The sequence below is a fragment of the Haliotis cracherodii genome, unplaced genomic scaffold (assembly GCF_022045235.1).
Source record: "Haliotis cracherodii isolate W230 unplaced genomic scaffold, xgHalCrac1.p SCAF_14, whole genome shotgun sequence".
NCBI lineage: Eukaryota > Metazoa > Mollusca > Gastropoda > Lepetellida > Haliotidae > Haliotis > Haliotis cracherodii.
The window spans coordinates 33,436,318-33,453,983 of record NW_027266269.1 but is presented as its reverse complement, the minus strand read 5'-3'; the positions used below and the strand labels follow the sequence as shown (position 1 = coordinate 33,453,983).

The following is a 17,666-nucleotide window of genomic DNA, read 5'->3' as shown; positions in this document are numbered from 1 at the left end:
TGATATCACAAGTACCACTCCATCCATATATAGCGGCGTTCTTTCCATGCTTTTTAGAAGCTGAAACAATGCCTCTGTCCTGCAACCAGGCTTGCACAGGTATTTCACTGGAACACCATCAGGATCCTGGATCCTCTCCAACCGGATCGGGTGGTCAGACTCGCTGACTCGGTTGATGCATGTCATCGATCCCAATTGCGTGGAGCAATGCTCATGATATTAGTCACTGGATTGTCTTGTCCAGACTCGATTATTAACAGTCCGCCGTCATATAGCTGGAATATTGCTGAGTGCGGCGTTAAACAAAAAACGAACCAGCCTGCTGGGGTGGCCGGACCGATTAGAGCCAAGATATCTGATGATGTCAGTGGAATCACTTTGGCAAAAAAACTGATGGCTTCTAAAGATAAATAAATAGTTTCTAACTGCATAAAGAGATAATTATTATTCTCATACCCCTATCATGGTATTATCTTAATCTTTTATAATGATATAATGTAAGAATATGGGTTATATACAAATATAATTAATTGCACTCAACCTGTGCAATAGTAGTCCCGTACAGCAATATGGTGGAATCTGAAATATTAAGATATCTCTGTATTTTAGCACTGCATGAACATACAGAGGATATTACTATTGCATGATTAATAGAACCAATCAGTTGTATACGATAGTCATTAAGCATATTCACAATCAATATGGGGGCACGGGTGGCCCAGTCGACGAAAGCGCCGCGATTCGCTGTGCAGAGTTGCGTCCCTTGGGCACGCCAGAAACCTATGATTGTGGGTTCGAATCCCGGCGCCCCGATTATGTTTCTAGGTTTATCAGCACCATACCCGTGCTCGTGGGTTTCACCGAAGTGGTAAACGTCTCAGACCTGCATCGCTTCGGGCTTTCCTCCCGAAAGGTTGCACGGGAATCACGCACGCACGAATACGGTGTTAGCGTTGGGCGTCTAAATGTGCACCCTTTCGAGTTGAGTCGATTAGTTCAACTGTGTCATATGAATGCTCGTCAATGAATGCTCGTTTCACCCGTGACGAACAGGTCTGGTTGTTGATGAAATATAGTGATAGCTAAATAGACAGATTTTTTATTCATGCACCGATTGTCTTTAAATGTAATATCCAGTTATGTATGACTGTTTACCAACTTTGACTGGAGTAGGTCCAATGGTTTTTCAGATATTGTAGTAAACGTGACGCAGGGGTAGCATTATGCAGATGGCTGTTTAAATGAATGCTCGTTCCACCCGTGACATCAGTATTAGTGACGACGGCACTACGGCAACTATCACAAGTGTTAGAATATCAGACTAAGAACTAGAACAAAACTCGATGAAGGTGCAGAATGTTTTGGCGTCCCCTATCCTCGAAACCCACAAGCAGCAATAAACGGGGGGCACGGATGACCCAGTCGTTTAAGGCACCGCGATTCGCTGTCGAGAGTTGCGTCCCTTGGGCACGCCAGAAACCTATGATTGTGGGTTCGAATCCTGGTTCGCCCCGATTATGTTTCTAGGTATATCAGCACCATACCCGTGCTCGTGGGTTTCACCGAAGTGGTAAACGTCTGAGACCTGCATCACTTCGGGCTTTCCTCCCACATTAAGCTGACACGCCGCGATATAACTGGAATACTGTTAAAAGCGGCGTTAAGCCCAACTCCATCATCATCACAGCAATAAACGAGACAATGTAAGTTTATTGAGCATGGTCGTACACACTACCAGCACAACAACTGAAACATTCACTGTTCAGTGAACAATATTCTTCAGAATCAGTGTCTGCTCGGCTGCTTCATTTCGCAAATAAAGCCACGTTTATAAACTGATCCTACATCCGACCCCCATGGCCAACCAGCAAACGCGGAATTAACAGCGGGGTTTATCACTACGAGACTGTACCCGGTCAGTCTTCTGGGCGAACCAGTCTTGAAGCGACCGTAACTGACGTCTGTTCCATCAACCCACTTGAACTTGTTATCTGCGTCGTCGTAGGTGCTACCAAGCCACATTCCTCGGACAGTGTCAGGTACTAAAACAACGATTAAATGTTACTATCTGAACTGTACTGAACTCTATTACACCGAGGCAGCTAACAGCGGCATTAGAGGTTTTGTTTGTTTGTTTGTTGTTTAACGCTGCACTCAACAATATTCCATCTATATGACGGCGGTCTGAACAATTATCGTGTCTGGACCAGACAATCCAGTGATTGACATCATGAGCATCGATCCACGCAGTTGGGATACGATAACATGCATCAACCAAGTCAACGAGCCTGACCACCTGATCCCGTTAGTCGCTTCTTACGACAAGCATAGCTGCCTCTTACGACAAGCATAGCTGCCTCTTACGACAAGCATAGCTGCCTCTTACGACAAGCATAGCTGCCTCTTTCGACAAACATAGTCGCGCATTAGAGGTACAGCATTGATACATCAACATATACATAACTATATACAAATATACAATATATATCAACAGATTTACTGAGCAGTGGCTTCAGTAAATATAGATACAGGGCAGGGTTCAGTTGGACATATTTATAGGTTTAATAGCAGGGTTGTAATTTTACAAAATTTCTAAGTGTTCCTAAATCTTTTGCTATTTAATAGCAAATTCATTTTGTACATGTTTGGTGAAATGTAAATATATTTTCTAATTAGCTGTTTTCTCTTATTTTGAATTAGTGGACAGATAAATACACTCTTCAAAAAAAGAAACGCACAGGTAGATTTTAAGTAAATGTATTTCACCTAATAAAGTCGATATATTTAATTCGATATTATAGATACAAGTATGCAATTTTACTGCTCGATAGACAAATGTTGTCGTTGTACAGAGGCATTGAAAACTGTTCATTGTCACGTCGCATAAGGCCACAAGGTAGCGCTGAACTCAGTATCTCGTGTGACCGCTCCGCGCAGCCATCACGGCTCTGCATCTCCTCGGCACTGACTGGATAAGTGTACGAATTCTGTCCTGCGGAATTCTGCGCCATTCTGCTTGTAATGTGTTGACCAGTTGTGGGAGTGTCTGTGGCGTGTTCTGACGTTGACGCACACGTCGATCGAGTTCATCCCAGAGGTGTTCGATTGGGTTGAGATCTGGAGATCTCGACAGCCAGGGCAAATTGTTGATGCTGGTATTATGAAGGTAGTCTACCGTGACACGAGCTGTGTGCGGTGGTGCGTTGTCCTGTTGAAACAGCTCCCTCTGGCGGTCAATGATTAGAAGAAGGTGAGGTGGAAGAATATGATTCATGTAGCGATTTGCTGTCAACCTTCCCTGAACCACAACCATGACACTACAGCCACTGGATATGTCGAATTCACGCACACAATGTGGGGCAAAACGCTCATTTCGACAACAATAAACACGTTGTCTTCCATCTCGCCAGTGAAGGAGAAATCGTGATTCATCGCTAAACTTCACTCGTCTCCAGTTTCTTAAATTCCAAGGCTGTAAAAAGGTATGGCACCAACGCAGACGTCCTGAAGTCTCCGTAGCTGTGGCATTGCGATGACGTAGGTCGAACAGTCAAATGTAGCGACCCTGTGAAGGGGTGGTAACTCTTGGTCGGCCGGTTCTCGGAAGGTCTGCAGTGGGATTGAACTGTGTGTATCGGTCACAAAGGTGGCAAATGGTGCTTTGGTGGAAATTGAAGTGGCGTGCAACAGAACACTGCGATTCCTCTCTTTGGATACGTTCCTATGGCGATGTTTCGATCGGCAGCGCTGATTCTCGGGATTTTGGAACTTGAAAAATGTTGACAATTGAATGACAAATTATTGGCTTATGCTTGCCTTTTTATAGAAACTACTACGAGTTACGAATGCCATAACTTGCACGTGCATTTTGCTTTAGTGTTTTCCTCCATGATATTTTTTAACAAGTGTGAAAACAATGCTGTTTAAGACATTCGACAATGGATGCATTTTGAGGCACCGTTGGTCGAATATCAGGCGACCAACATTTTCCAACATGTATCCAATTTATATTCCGGATTTTTTTGTGAAGTCAGGTTCAGTGAACTACATACTACCTGTGCGTTTCTTTTCTTATAAGAATGTAGATAGTGGAACTCATCACCTAAATCAAATGATTTACAAAATGGACATTTCCCCTCAGTTGAAGGTATTTTTTCCTTCTTCCAGTTTCAATCGGAAGTTCGAAATTTTAAGTCTCGCCAAATACTTACTTTCATATTAAGATAATTTTCGCAATTCAGGGAATCATATTTTACTATGGGATACCTGGATCTTTTGGAAGATTAATCTCGTGTGGCTTTCAAAACACTTTCCACTCAAACAACACGCACGAACGCACATTAAACAGAGACGCCACCAAGATACTCCTCGTTCAGCGTCGAGTACTTTAACAACGAAAAGGTGCCAAGAAGTGCCGTCAAACCACATTCCTCGTGCAGTATCGAACAAAACACGTACGCGTGCACGCACACTAAACAGTGACACTACCAAGACACTCGTTCAGCGTCGAGTACTCTAACAACGAAAAGGTGCCAAGAAGGTGCCGTCAAACCACATTCCTCATGCAGTATCGAGTACTAAAACAAAACACGTACGCGTGCACTCCCACTAAACAGTGACACTACCAAGACACTCGTTCAGCGTCGACGCTACCAAGACTCATTTCTCATGTAGTATAAGGTGCTAAAACAAAACAGGTATGCGCGAATCCGCACATTTAGCAGTGACGCTACAAAGACATTCCTCGAGCAGTATCGGGAACAAAACCGCGAAAGCTGTCAAGAGAGTGCTGTCAAGCCACAATTTTTGTGCTGTATCGGGTCATACAACAATACACATACGCGCGCGCGCTCACATTTAAATTTGACGTTACCAAGATTAATTTCTCGTGCAGTATCGGATGCTAAAACAAAACGCGTACGCGCGCGCACACACGCACCTATATTTTTGACGCTACCAAGACTCATTTCTCGTGCAGTATCGGGAACTAAAACAAGCACGTACGCGCGGGTGCGAACATTTAGCAGTGCCGCTACAAAGACACGTTCCTCGAGCAGTATCGGGAACAAAACCGTGAAAAGCTGTCAAGCCACAATCCTTGTGCAGTATCGGTGCTAAAACAAAACACGTACTCGGGAGCACGCACATTTAATTTTGACGTTACCAAGACTAATTTCTCGTGAAGTATCGGGTGCAAAAACAAAACACACACACGCATGGGCCGCTGAACACCTATTCTACCCCGGATCCTCAAGGGTATGGTATACATGTACAGTAAAGTACGGTTATAACGAACTCAAAGGGACTACTAATTTTAGTTCGTTATAACCGTAGTTCGTTATAAGCATATATACAGTATAACAACAGCAAATAGTCGGGACCATAAAAATAAGTTCGTTATATCCGTCAGTTCGTTATAAACGTGTTCGTTATAACCGTAGTTTACTGTATGTTAATAATTACGAAACAATATTACCTATAAGGTTTTCCAGCTGATTTGTTATAAAGGAATCTTCTTCCTGCGTGTTGATGGACACAAGATCAGCACCTTTATCCTGACATAGCTTCCGCCCATCATCCCAGATGACGTTTGTCTGGGAGAAGGAATAACAGGAGGTCTTCCAGGTCTTGAAACCAGAGGGACATACTGAAAGACAGATTTCATAACGACTGACTAGTGGTGACCCCGGGGCGGGCTGGTAGCCTAGTGGTTCAAGCGTTCGCTCGTCACGCCGAAGACCCGGGCTCGATTCCCGACATGGGTACAATGTGTGAAGCTCATTTCTGGTTTCCCCCGCGTGATATTGCTGGAATATTTCTAAAAGCGTCGTAAATCACTCACTCACTCCTTCTACCACGAAAAAGGGTGTTACGGCTGGCCCAGTCATCTAAGGCGCCGCGTTTCGCTGTGCAGAGTTGCGTCCCTTGGGCACGCCAAAAACCTATGATTGTGGGTTCGAATCCCGGTTCACCCCGATTATGTTTCCAGGTCTGTCAGCACCATACCCGTGTTCGTGGGTTTCGCCGAAGTGGTAAACGTCTGAGACCTGCATCACTTCGGGCTTTCCTCCCACATTAAGCTGACACGCTGTGATATGACTGGAATACTGTTAAAAACGGCGTCAAACCCAACTCACTCACTCACACCCATAACCGGTAGAATACACTAAAAAAACGTACCATAGTCTTTAGTTGTTGTTGCCGTGGCAGTCGAAGTCCTTGTTGGTATGCGGGGTGGCGTTGTACTAACAACTTGCGTTAAAGGCGTGGCTCCACCCCCATTGGGGGTACAAATAGCGGAGTTGCAATCATTTTCACTGCAACAATCAAAACACAGGCGTGCTTCGTCCTCGGAAAACACATCTCGGCGTCGCCCAAATATCGTTGCCGCATCTTTGTACAGGGAACAAATCTGTTGAAACATGATTTGCGAATTGCGAGTCCAATAATCATGTTACGTGTTAAATCCTAAATTGAGTTACATTAAACTACGGTTATAACAATCTCTAAGGGACCACTAATTTTTATTCGTTATAACCATAGTTCGTTATAACCATATATATAGCAAATGGACGGGAATCAAAAACAGTTCGTTACATCCAGCAGTTCGTTATAAGGGTGTTCGTTATAAATGTAGTTTATAGAACTATCGCGACCATCAAATGTTATACATAGTATAATACGATAAAGGCCTATCAACAAAGGACAGTTAAATAACTAGAATATCACAGTTTAATATTTAAAACTAACATATAACCATATAAAATATCACTATATATAGCAATACAATATAAAAACGGGCTATAGATCGCCAGGCACTGAAGGTAGATCACCATACTTGGGACCATGGGGACTCACAGTACCATACTACCTATATGGACCAGAAATCGGTACGAAGAAAACTACAGTAAAGTACGTTTATAACGAACACGCTTATAACGAACTGACGGATATATCGAACCTACTTTTTTGTCGCGACTATTTGCTGTCGTTATGCTGTATATATGCTTATAACGAACTACGGTTATAACGAACTAAAATTAGTGGTCCCTTTGAGTTCGTTATAACCGTAGTTTACTGTAGATTGTGAGATCAGCAAATAACCTCACAAGATCAATGAACAGTTAGCAAATCATATTGAAATACACAGGATACAACCATATAACGCAGCAATGGGTGAAATATACTGAACCAAATTAAAAACTTCACAATCCTAAAATTTTAACATTTAGACCAGTTATCATTGTGGGCCCTTATTGTGTATTTAAACAGTAATGGCCACGTATTGTCTTCAGATAACACCCGTTTTTGTGCAGGTGAAACGATCAAAATCAAGTGCACAGCACTATAGTGGCAAGAGTGTTTTTTCACGTGTTTTTTCACTGGTCACGTGGCCATAATACCGCACGTGTTTCCAGCCATACTTGTTAGCAGTCATTAACAAACAAAGAAAAACACAAGAAAACAAAAGTCTTTACGGCCATTTGTCATGCCACGCCTTTCAAATGTGCAACGTGAACGTGCCATCGGCATGTTGCCGACGGGAACGTCCGTAGCTGAAGTCGCAAGGACGATGGGTTGTAGTCGACGGACTGTTTATGATTTACAGACGCGTCTACAGCAAACGGGTACCACCGCTGATCGCCCTCGGCCAGGTCGACCACGTGTGACGTCACATGCAGAGGATCGTCAGATTATCTTACGTCACCTCCGTAACCGATTTTTGACGGCTACATCAACCAGAAATGAACTGTTTAGGGGTAGACTGAGTGCGCAAACTGTTCGAAACCGTCTGAGAACCGATCACCTTCAAGTACGACAGCCATACTGCGGGCCGATTCTGACTCAATTACACAAACGTCAGCGTCAATTGTTGGCACAGCGACACTTACGATGGACTCAGAGGAATTGGAATCAAGTCGTCTTCAGTGATGAATCCCGATTTAATCTTCGATTTGCTGATGGTAGGGCGAGGGTGTGGAGGCGCCGTCATGAACGTTACGCCCAGTGTTGTGTACTGGAAGTTGACAGATTTCGAGGCGGAAGTGTCATGGTGTGGGGTGCTTTCTGTGGCAATGCACGTTCCAGGCTTCTTGTCATCCGTGGCAACCTCAACGCTGCTGCTTACCGCGAACAGGTACTCGCACCAGAACTTCTACCTTTTATGGCAGCACATAGACCCGGTTTGATCTTCCAACACGACAATGCCAGACCGCACACAACAATTTTGACAAGGAATTTCCTTCAGAATGCGGGAGTCAACGTCATGGACTGGCCGTCAAGGTCTCCCGACCTCAATCTCATCGAACACGTCTGGGATGCTCTTGGCAGAAGTCTGCGCACTCTCCAGAACCAACCACTGAATTTGCAAGATCTTGGCACCATTTTGCAGCAACAATGGCGTCGTCTTCCCAATCATGTGTTCACAAGCATCACAAGGTCCACGCGGAGGCGTTGTGTGGCAGTTGTCGACGTTACTGAACTTGTGTGCCATCAGATTCTCGTGCTTGGGACTTATGATTTAAACTGTTGATGTTATTACCGAATAACAAATTATGGTTACCACCGTTAATTAAAATCCTTCTTTGGACATTAATGATTAAAAATTACCTTCTCTGATACATTTGTCCATTGTATATCATATATGGGATTACTTTTAAAAATGTGAAGTTTTTAATTTGACTCAGTATATATGCTACAATGATAACAACACCCGTGGAGATCCGGGATAGAATAGGTCTTCAGCAACCCAGGCTTGCCGTAAATGGCGACTATGCTTGTCGTAAGAGGCGACTAACGGGATCAGGCGGTCAGGCTCGCTGACTTGGTTAATGCATAAACATAATCCAATTGCGTGGATCGATGCATATAATGTCAATCACTGGATTGTCTGGTCCATACTCGATTATTTACAGGACATGTACCCTGGCGTGTGACATCAGCTATGATTTTGTGTAATTTTTCTCCAATCTACAATTTGATATGCTTGTCGTAAGAGGCGACTAACGGGATCGGGTGGTCAGGCTCGCTGACTTGGTTGATGCATGTCATCGATCCCAATTGCGTGGATCGATGCTCATGATATCATTCACTGGATTGTCTTGTCCAGACTCGATTATTTACAGACCGCCGTCATATAGCTGTAATATTGCTGAGTTACGGCGTTTAACAACAAACAACCAACTAACCAACAATTTGAGAGTAATCCCACTTTTTATGGGGTGGGGTGCGGTGCGGTAGGGTGGGGCGGGTTGTATTGATTCAAACGTTCACTCGTCACGCTGGAAACCAGGGTGTCCTTTTCTGGTGTCCCCCTCCGTGATATTGCATTAATATTGCTAAAAGCGGCGTAAAATCACACTTACTGTCTTTTCATTCCAAGAAAACATCAGTCCATGTTATAAACTAAATGTGACGTCATACAATGGTATCTTGTCATTAACAGTTCTTTAAACACTTTCCGCCACAAAGAGTGTCAGGTCTAGACTCGAATGTTTACAAACCGCAGCCCCATAGCTGGAATATAACTGAATGCGGCGTTCCACAGTAAACACAAAAAAATACAAAAGGAAAGAAACAAACAAAAGTTGGGAAACGCAAACATCGCATGACATTTCACTGATGATTCTCGACTCGCTACCACTTTGGCAATCCCCGTTGCGGATATTTTGAAGTGAAAAATCATTATTTGCAGTAAAAATCAATTTACAATATTTTATAAGATTGTAATCAACTGGTAATACTTCCTTGGTTTTCTAAGCTTTAGCTCGTCACGCCGAAGACCCGGGGTCGATTTCCGACATGGGTACAATGCGTGAATATTGCTAAAAGCAGCGTAAAGCCATACGCACTCACTCCTTTGTTTTCTTAAACCCTAATTTTCAACTAGCTTTGGATAGTAAAAGTTTCTTATATACACGTGGGCGAGAAACCAAATCAAGATAACTACAGTAAACTACGGCTATAACGAACATGCTTATAACGAACTTACGGATATAACGAACTAAAATTAGTAGTCCATTTGAGTTCGTTATAACCGTACTTTACTGTAGTATAAAACTAAACTTGTGTGAGATCGAGTTATAGGCCCATGAATGGCTACTTCATGGTGATGACCTTAGGTCAGATTAGGACGTACTACTTTCCTGATTGTAAGTCATTGATAAGTTACTCGTGCTTCGGTCAAATTCACTTACGTCTGTGTCAAAACTTTATATGTTTTTAGTGTGTTAATAAATGTTCTTTTGTCTTCTCTAGTTTGCATTATCGTCATCGCCTTGATGGCGGAATCTCTACTGTGGAGGGTTTATATGTGTGGGTAGTGCGAGGTAGGACGGGTGACGTCACAGATAACTGTTGTGTTATGTATTGAGGCGCCATTGTGACCATAAGAATAGACAAAATATGAATCGATTACATACTAATATGGTGTGATTTTACAGTGTCTAAGAAAGAGATAACGAAACTCTCGCTTTCGCTCGTTAGACACATAGGAAACAACTCGTTAGTTAAATAGTATCTGACAGACACTCGTGTAATCTGTTTTCAGTGACGATCCTGAGGGGGTGTTTCGGTGGTGCTCCCCCTTTTCGTTCACATCTGCTGACATATTGTATGCGCACTGTCTACAATCATAACACGTTGATTTGGTGGCATGCGACAGTTTGTGCGCGATAGTGTGTAGGTGTGTGCGTGCGAGTGTGTGTGTGTGTGGGCGCGTGCGTGCAAGTGAGTGTGCGTGCGAGTGAGGGTGAGTGTGTGTGCGTACGTGCGTGTGTGCGTGCGTGCGTGCGTGTGTGTGTGTGTGTGTGTGTGTGTGTGTGTGTGAATATCTTAATATATAATTTCATTTTTTCATGACCCTCCTCATATGTGTATTATTGTTTGTGGCCCTCCATAACTGGCGACCAGTTCTAAATAGGAACCCAGAATGTCCGAAATTGGGTTGGTACGAACTAAGGGTCAGGCGATTAGAAATCGTCTACATGGAGTTCATGTCCATGCCCGACGGCCACGTGTTGTGCCCCCTTACAAAGTGTCATTGCCAGCAGAGGTCACTGGTGTACACAATGTCGAAACTGGGGTATTCGTCGCTGGTCGCGTGTTATGTTTCCAGATGAGTCCCGAGTCACTTTGCACTTCCTTGATGGGCGTGGTCGTGGTCCTGGCCCTTTGTCCTTCGTGTTTTCACAAAAACATTCACAGGGCTAACTCCAATCAGAAGCAGTTTGACAACCCACATAAGCTCAAGGAAAATATTTTATCATTAAAAACAACGTAGAAACTGACATACCTGAGAACTTTGGCATCCCATCCGATAGGACTTCATGTCATGGTGGTCTATAAACTCCCGGGTGGAGCAAATCTACAATCAATAATTTTGCTGAAAATCAAAACCTGCATGCAATCTAATCAACAGGAAGAATTGCGTTAAAAAATTAATCAGCAAAAAATCAGTCATATAGCGGTGACAGCTAGCTACGCATCATTCAGACCTGTGAAAGAAAATCAGTAAAAAGTAACGACCTAATTACTTTAAAGTCATAAATAAAACACTGAATTACCTAGAAAAATGTTTCTTGCTATATCTTGCGAAAAGAGAAACCACCCTTCATCGCTGTTACAAGAAAGTTAAAAAACATCGTTACAACAGCCATTAAGTTGTAACCTGGCTCGGGGTAGAATATATCTTCAGCAACCCATGCTTGTCGTAAGAGGCGACTATGCTTGTCGTAAGAGGCGACTAACGGGATCGGGTGGTCAGGCTCGCTGACTTGGTCGATGCATGTCATCTTATCCAGATTTCGTAGATCGATGCTTATGATGTCGATCACTGGATTGTCTGGTCCAGATTAGATTATTTACAAACCTCCGCCATATAGCTAATACTGCTGAGTGAGCCAACAAGCAAAACAACCTCACGAATGACTATTCCAGTTATACCTTTGATGAAGGCCACTAAATAATCGAATCTGGACCAGACAATCTAGTGATTGACATCATGAGCATCGATCTACGCAATTGGGTTACAATGACATGTATACAAGTCAGCAAGCATGATCACCCGATCATCAGTTGCTGAAGATGTATTCTAAATCGCCAACCGGAATCACCATGGAGACTTTATGACATGATGCTATCAAATGAACGAATTCGGATATTCGGGCTGATGTCAAATATAGTTCGGCACATCCGAAGTGAACCCAATATGAAAATACAAACATTATATTCAAAACGTCAGCTCCAGAGAATAAGTTGGATCAGATTCCATTGGGCGTAAAACGCTAAAATATTAATTAATCAAATTAATAATTTTAAAAAATTAATTAACATCTGTGTACAAAAGTCCTTACTGTGGAGCACTGAAAATCAGTGATGACACCAGGTGTTCGTCAAAAGGGTAAGCGTGTAAAAACGCATGCAATTCCTTACATTAAATAATGGAGCATTGAAAATCAGTGATGACACCAGGTGTTCGCCAAAAGGGTAAGCGTGTAAAAACGCATGCAATTCTTTATATTAAATAATGGAGCATTGAAAATCAGTGATGACACCAGGTGTTCGCCAAAAGGGTGAACCTGTTAAAACGCATGCAATTCTTTGCATTAAATAATGGAGCATTGAAAATCAGTGATGACACCAGGTGTTCGCCAAAAGGGTAAGCGTGTAAAAACGCATGCAATTCTTTACATTAAATGATGGAGCGTTGAAAATCAGTGATGACACCAGGTGTTCGCCAAAAGTCGTTAAGGACATTTTCATTTTGATGCAATTATCGTCTGTCATGAACAAAAAAACATACCTCGCCATGTCCACATATGCTGTAGTCGTCGCAATCAGCCGGGTCAGAAACGTGGTCACATTGAAGGCACCGGATGTCACTGCCTGTCAATGGGAATATTGATAAACGGTGTTTGTTTGTTGTTTAACGCTGCATTCAGCAATATTCCAACTATATGACAGCGGTCTGTAAACAGTTTAATCTGGACCAGGCAATCCAGTGATTGACATCATGCGCATCGATCCACGCAAATGGGATACGATGACCTGCATCAACCAAGTCAGCGAGCCTGACCACCCGATCCCGTTAGTCACCTCTTACGACAAGCATGGTCGCCTTTTACGGCAAGAATGGGTTACTGAAGGCCTATCCTACCCCGGATCTTCACGGGTCGACCTATTCTGGGTTGTTAATTCTAACCCGGATCTTCACAGGGCTCCAGCCAATCTAGGAATGAGTTCAACACCGCCTCAAACAGTCGTTTAGTTAAATCACGGCTTATATGAGCTTTGTGTAGAAGAAAAGCTCAAAAGGATGCATGCCGCTTTACTGATTTAATTTGCTGAAATCCACATGTATCGTGCTGATAATATTCATGGTGGGCAAATTACGTCATCTGGGTGCGGCTGTTTATCAAACAATATCATTATCTAAGTTTGAAGATTTCTGAAAATCAAGCGATGTGATTGTGCCAAATAACTCAAAGATTGTCATACTTTTCCCACATTGATACTACTTGTCAGAAATAACCTAAGGATTAAAAACACTTAATGTTCCTTTCTTTTTAATAATTCAGTACACTACTTACTTTGTCGCCTCCTCAATGTTGATGCAGACAGCGCACGGGAGATGATTACAGCAGCACACGCCACCTATCAAAGCATGAGTGAGTGAGTGAGTGTTTCAATAATATTTGCGGGTATGTTTGAAGTGGAAGGGAAATCCGAAGTGTTTGTTTGTTGTTTAACGCCTCATTCAGCAATATTACAGCTATGTGACGGCGGTCCGTAAATAATCGAGTCTGGACCAGACAATCCAGTCATTGACATCATGCGCATCGATCCACGCAATTGGGATACGATGACATGCATCAACCAAGTCAGCGAGCCTGACTCCCCGATCCCGTTAGTCGCCTCTTACGACAAGCATAGTTGCCTGAAGACCTATTCAACCACAGTTCTTCACGGGTCGAAATTCGAAGTGGCGCAGATTTACCACAACGGTGAAGCCAATGAGAACGGATATGGCGCTACCCTAGAGATTACAGGAAGCACCTCTGAACAGCGAATTGCGGCGCCTCAGACAACTGGGCGACTAATGATGCCTCTGCCAAAGCATGATGAACATATGCTTGACGAATATCACCACACATGATGGATATGTGCTTGACGATTTTCACCAAACATGATGGATATATGCTTGACGATTATCGCTAAACATGGAAGCATGATGGCTATATGCTTGACGATTATCACTAAACATGATGGCTACATGCTTGACGATTATCACAAAACATGATGGACATATGCTTGACGATTGTCACTAAATATGATGGACACATAATTGACGACTATCATTAATCATGATGGCTATATGCTTGACGATTATCACTAAACATGATGGACACATACTTGACGATTATCACTAAACATGATGGACATATGCTTGACGATTATCACTTAACATGATGGATATATGCTTGACGATTTTCAACAAACATGATGGTTATATGCTTGACGATTATCACTAAACATGGTGGCTATATGCTTGACGATTATCACAAAACATGATGGCTACATGCTTGACGATTATCACAAAACATGATGGACATATGCTTGACGAATATCACCAAACATGATGGACACATGCTTGACGATTATCAATAAACATGATGGATATATCCTTGACGAATACCATCAACCATGGCGGATTAAGCATGACAGATTGAGGTTTGATGAAACTATCAAACACGGTGGATTGACGCTTGATGGATAGTATCAAACACGATGGATTGAGGTTCGATGGATACTACCAAACACGGTGGATTGACGCTTGATGGATGCTACCAAACACGGTGGATTGACGCTTGTTGGATATTATCAAACACGATGGATTGAAGTTTGATGGATACTATCAAACACACTGGATTGACGCTTGATGGATACTATCAAACACGCTGGATTGACGCTTGTTGGATATTATCAAACACGATGGATTAAGGTTTGATGGATACTATCAAACACGCTGAATTGACGCTTGATGGATACTATCAAACACGATGGATTGACGCTTGATGGATGCTACCAAACACGATGGATTGACGCTTGATGGATACGATCAAACACGCTGGATTGACGCTTGTTGGATATTATCAAACACGATGGATTGAGGTTTGATGGATACTATCAAACACGCTGGATTGACGCTTGATGGATACTATCAAACACGCTGGATTGACACTTGTTGGATATTATCAAACACGATGGATTGAGGTTTGATGGATACTATCAAACACGCTGGATTGAAGCTTGTTGGATATTATCAAACACGATGGATTGAGGTTTGATGGATACTATCAAACACGATGGATTGACGCTTGATGGATACTATCAAACACGCTGGATTGACGCTTGTTGTATATTATCAAACACGATGGATTGAGGTTTGATGGATACTATCAAACACGATGGATTGACGCTTGATGGATACTATCAAACACGATGGATTGACGCTTGATAATTACTATCAAGCATGATTGTATTTTCTTGACACAGTTATGCCTGTGCTCGTTCTACTTCACTACAACCACACCAAATCCTTTGGTTTACTGACAGGGGTTTGACTGATAACGACAGTTCTGAGAAAGTATGCTTTGTTTTTCTATTTCGGACTTGCCATATCATTGTACGCTAGTCAAAGCCACAAATATGCAATATAAACAAATCGAAACCAAATTGTATCAACCTATGTAAAGTCATAAATGAAATGTATGCATAACCTTTAATTCAAATTATGAAAACCCTAAGAAAAAAGTGACAACTCTGAGTATTCCAACTTCACTGAATCCTGACAATAAACATGTTTTCGGACTTTTATTGATGACTTTTAAATGACGAACCCAGAAAAAAATCTTCGTTATGAATACAACGTCAACGCTGCATACAAAAAGATAAGGAATCAACAGCTACACCTTGTCTATGTCTAAAACCAAGCAAAACGTGGAACAAATTATCGATATGAAACAGATGAAGTGAAATGGGCTTTACCATCACGTTCAAGATTGTTGTACTTATATATTATATAGTAACGTGTGCGTGTGCGTGTGCGTGTGCGTGCGGGTGTGTGTGTGCGTGCGTGCGTGTGTGCGTGCGTGTGTACGTGTACGCGTGTGTGCGTGCGTGCGTGCGTGCGTGCGTGTGTGTTTGTGCTTGTACTAGTCCGGACTAATGTCGGTTTTATAGTGTTAGCCCAATGAGAGACAATACCGCAGTTTAACACCCCACAAACATCATACTGACTCCCAGCCGACCAGTCCTTCTATCATCTAATATATGCCGAGCGGCAGTCAGGGTAATAGGTACCACCTTTGGTAGGCGCGGCCGGGATCGAACCAGCAGACCATGGAGGCGGTCTGACATCACAACCAACAGGACAAGACAAATATAGAGTTTAGGACAGCAACATAGTCTACCCTTTAGTGAACTATAGTACACTTTTTACCTGCAGTAATATCCCCGTCCTGGTCATTGTTTCCAACACAGCAGGGTCAGTAGATAAGATAAGGACTGCACAACATAGGTCAGGATATCTCTGATATCGCGGTTGCTATGTCTCTAGTACCACGTCATAAACAAGCAAAGTTTGAATGTGTTTAGGTCGTTTGTGAGTGAGTGAGTGAGTGAGTGAAAGTGAGTGAGTGAGTCAAAGAGTGAGTGAGTGGGTGGGTGTGTGGTTGGGTGAGTGAGTGAGAGAGTGAGTGAGTGAGTGGGTGAGTGAGTGAGTGAGTGAGTGAGTGAGTGAGTGAGTGAGTGAGTGAGTGAGTGAGTGAGTGAGTGAGTGAGTGTGTTTTTACGCCGTTTTAGCAATATTCCAGCAATATCATTGCGGGGACACCAGAAATGGGCTTCACATATTGTATCCATGTGGGGAATCGAACCCGGTGGTTCAGCGTGATGAGCGAACGCTTGAACCACTAGGCTACACCACCACCCATTCTTTTCGGGGGTACACGGGGGAATAAGGGGAAAACAAAGGGAACTTCCGGAATGAAGGATAATGCAGAGGAAAACGTAAACGTTTGACGTCCATTATTTGAAAGGTGAAGAAAGTGTATCATGACAACTACCTTGCTACAAAACGTGAAGTGAAATGTGCTTTAACTTCGCGTTCTAGGTTACTGCAATTATGTACTTATGTGCATTCACGTGTGTGTTTTCTGTATTCCAAAAACGATGATAATCGGCCTCTTCCGGATGTAAACAATATAGTCCACGCCATTATAGTGCGGTGTGGAGAATAGATAAATTGTCAGCTGCAACTGCGAAACCAGATATTTATTGAATTAAAACCATGAGCCGAAAAAGTTGATCGCAAAACCCATCTTGAAACAAAATATTTTATGTGTCAGACAATGTTATTTTTTCAACAGTTTGAATCATAAATTTGTTTTAAGCATTTCCTGGGATTTTTTTCTTTTTCTATAATATCAGTATTTCATAGTTGTTAGGAGACCGTCTCCGTGGTCTAGTGGTAGTGCGTCCACTCGGAGAGCGGAAGCTCCGGTGTTCGATCCTCGGCCCCGTCATGCCAAAAGACGATAAAAGATGGTACTTGTTGTTACCCAGTCTGGCGTTCTGCATTAAAGGGCTGAAAAAAGGACTGGTCG

At 42.8% G+C, this 17,666-nt stretch overlaps 1 protein-coding gene across 1 annotated transcript; it reads right to left on the bottom strand.

Annotated features, from left to right (window-relative positions):
* Positions 1–1,702: 1,702 nt before the first annotated feature.
* Positions 1,703–16,550, bottom strand: LOC139460750 (uncharacterized). The gene is made up of 7 exons (XM_071242221.1): positions 16,502–16,550; positions 13,590–13,653; positions 12,803–12,885; positions 11,294–11,365; positions 6,181–6,412; positions 5,477–5,647; positions 1,703–2,042 (listed from the first exon to the last, which is right to left on the bottom strand). The coding sequence occupies exons 1-7, from the start codon at positions 16,526–16,528 to the stop codon at positions 1,786–1,788; spliced, it is 906 nt and encodes a 301-aa protein (XP_071098322.1). The 5' UTR covers positions 16,529–16,550; the 3' UTR covers positions 1,703–1,785.
* Between the last annotated feature and the right edge of the window lie 1,116 nt (positions 16,551–17,666).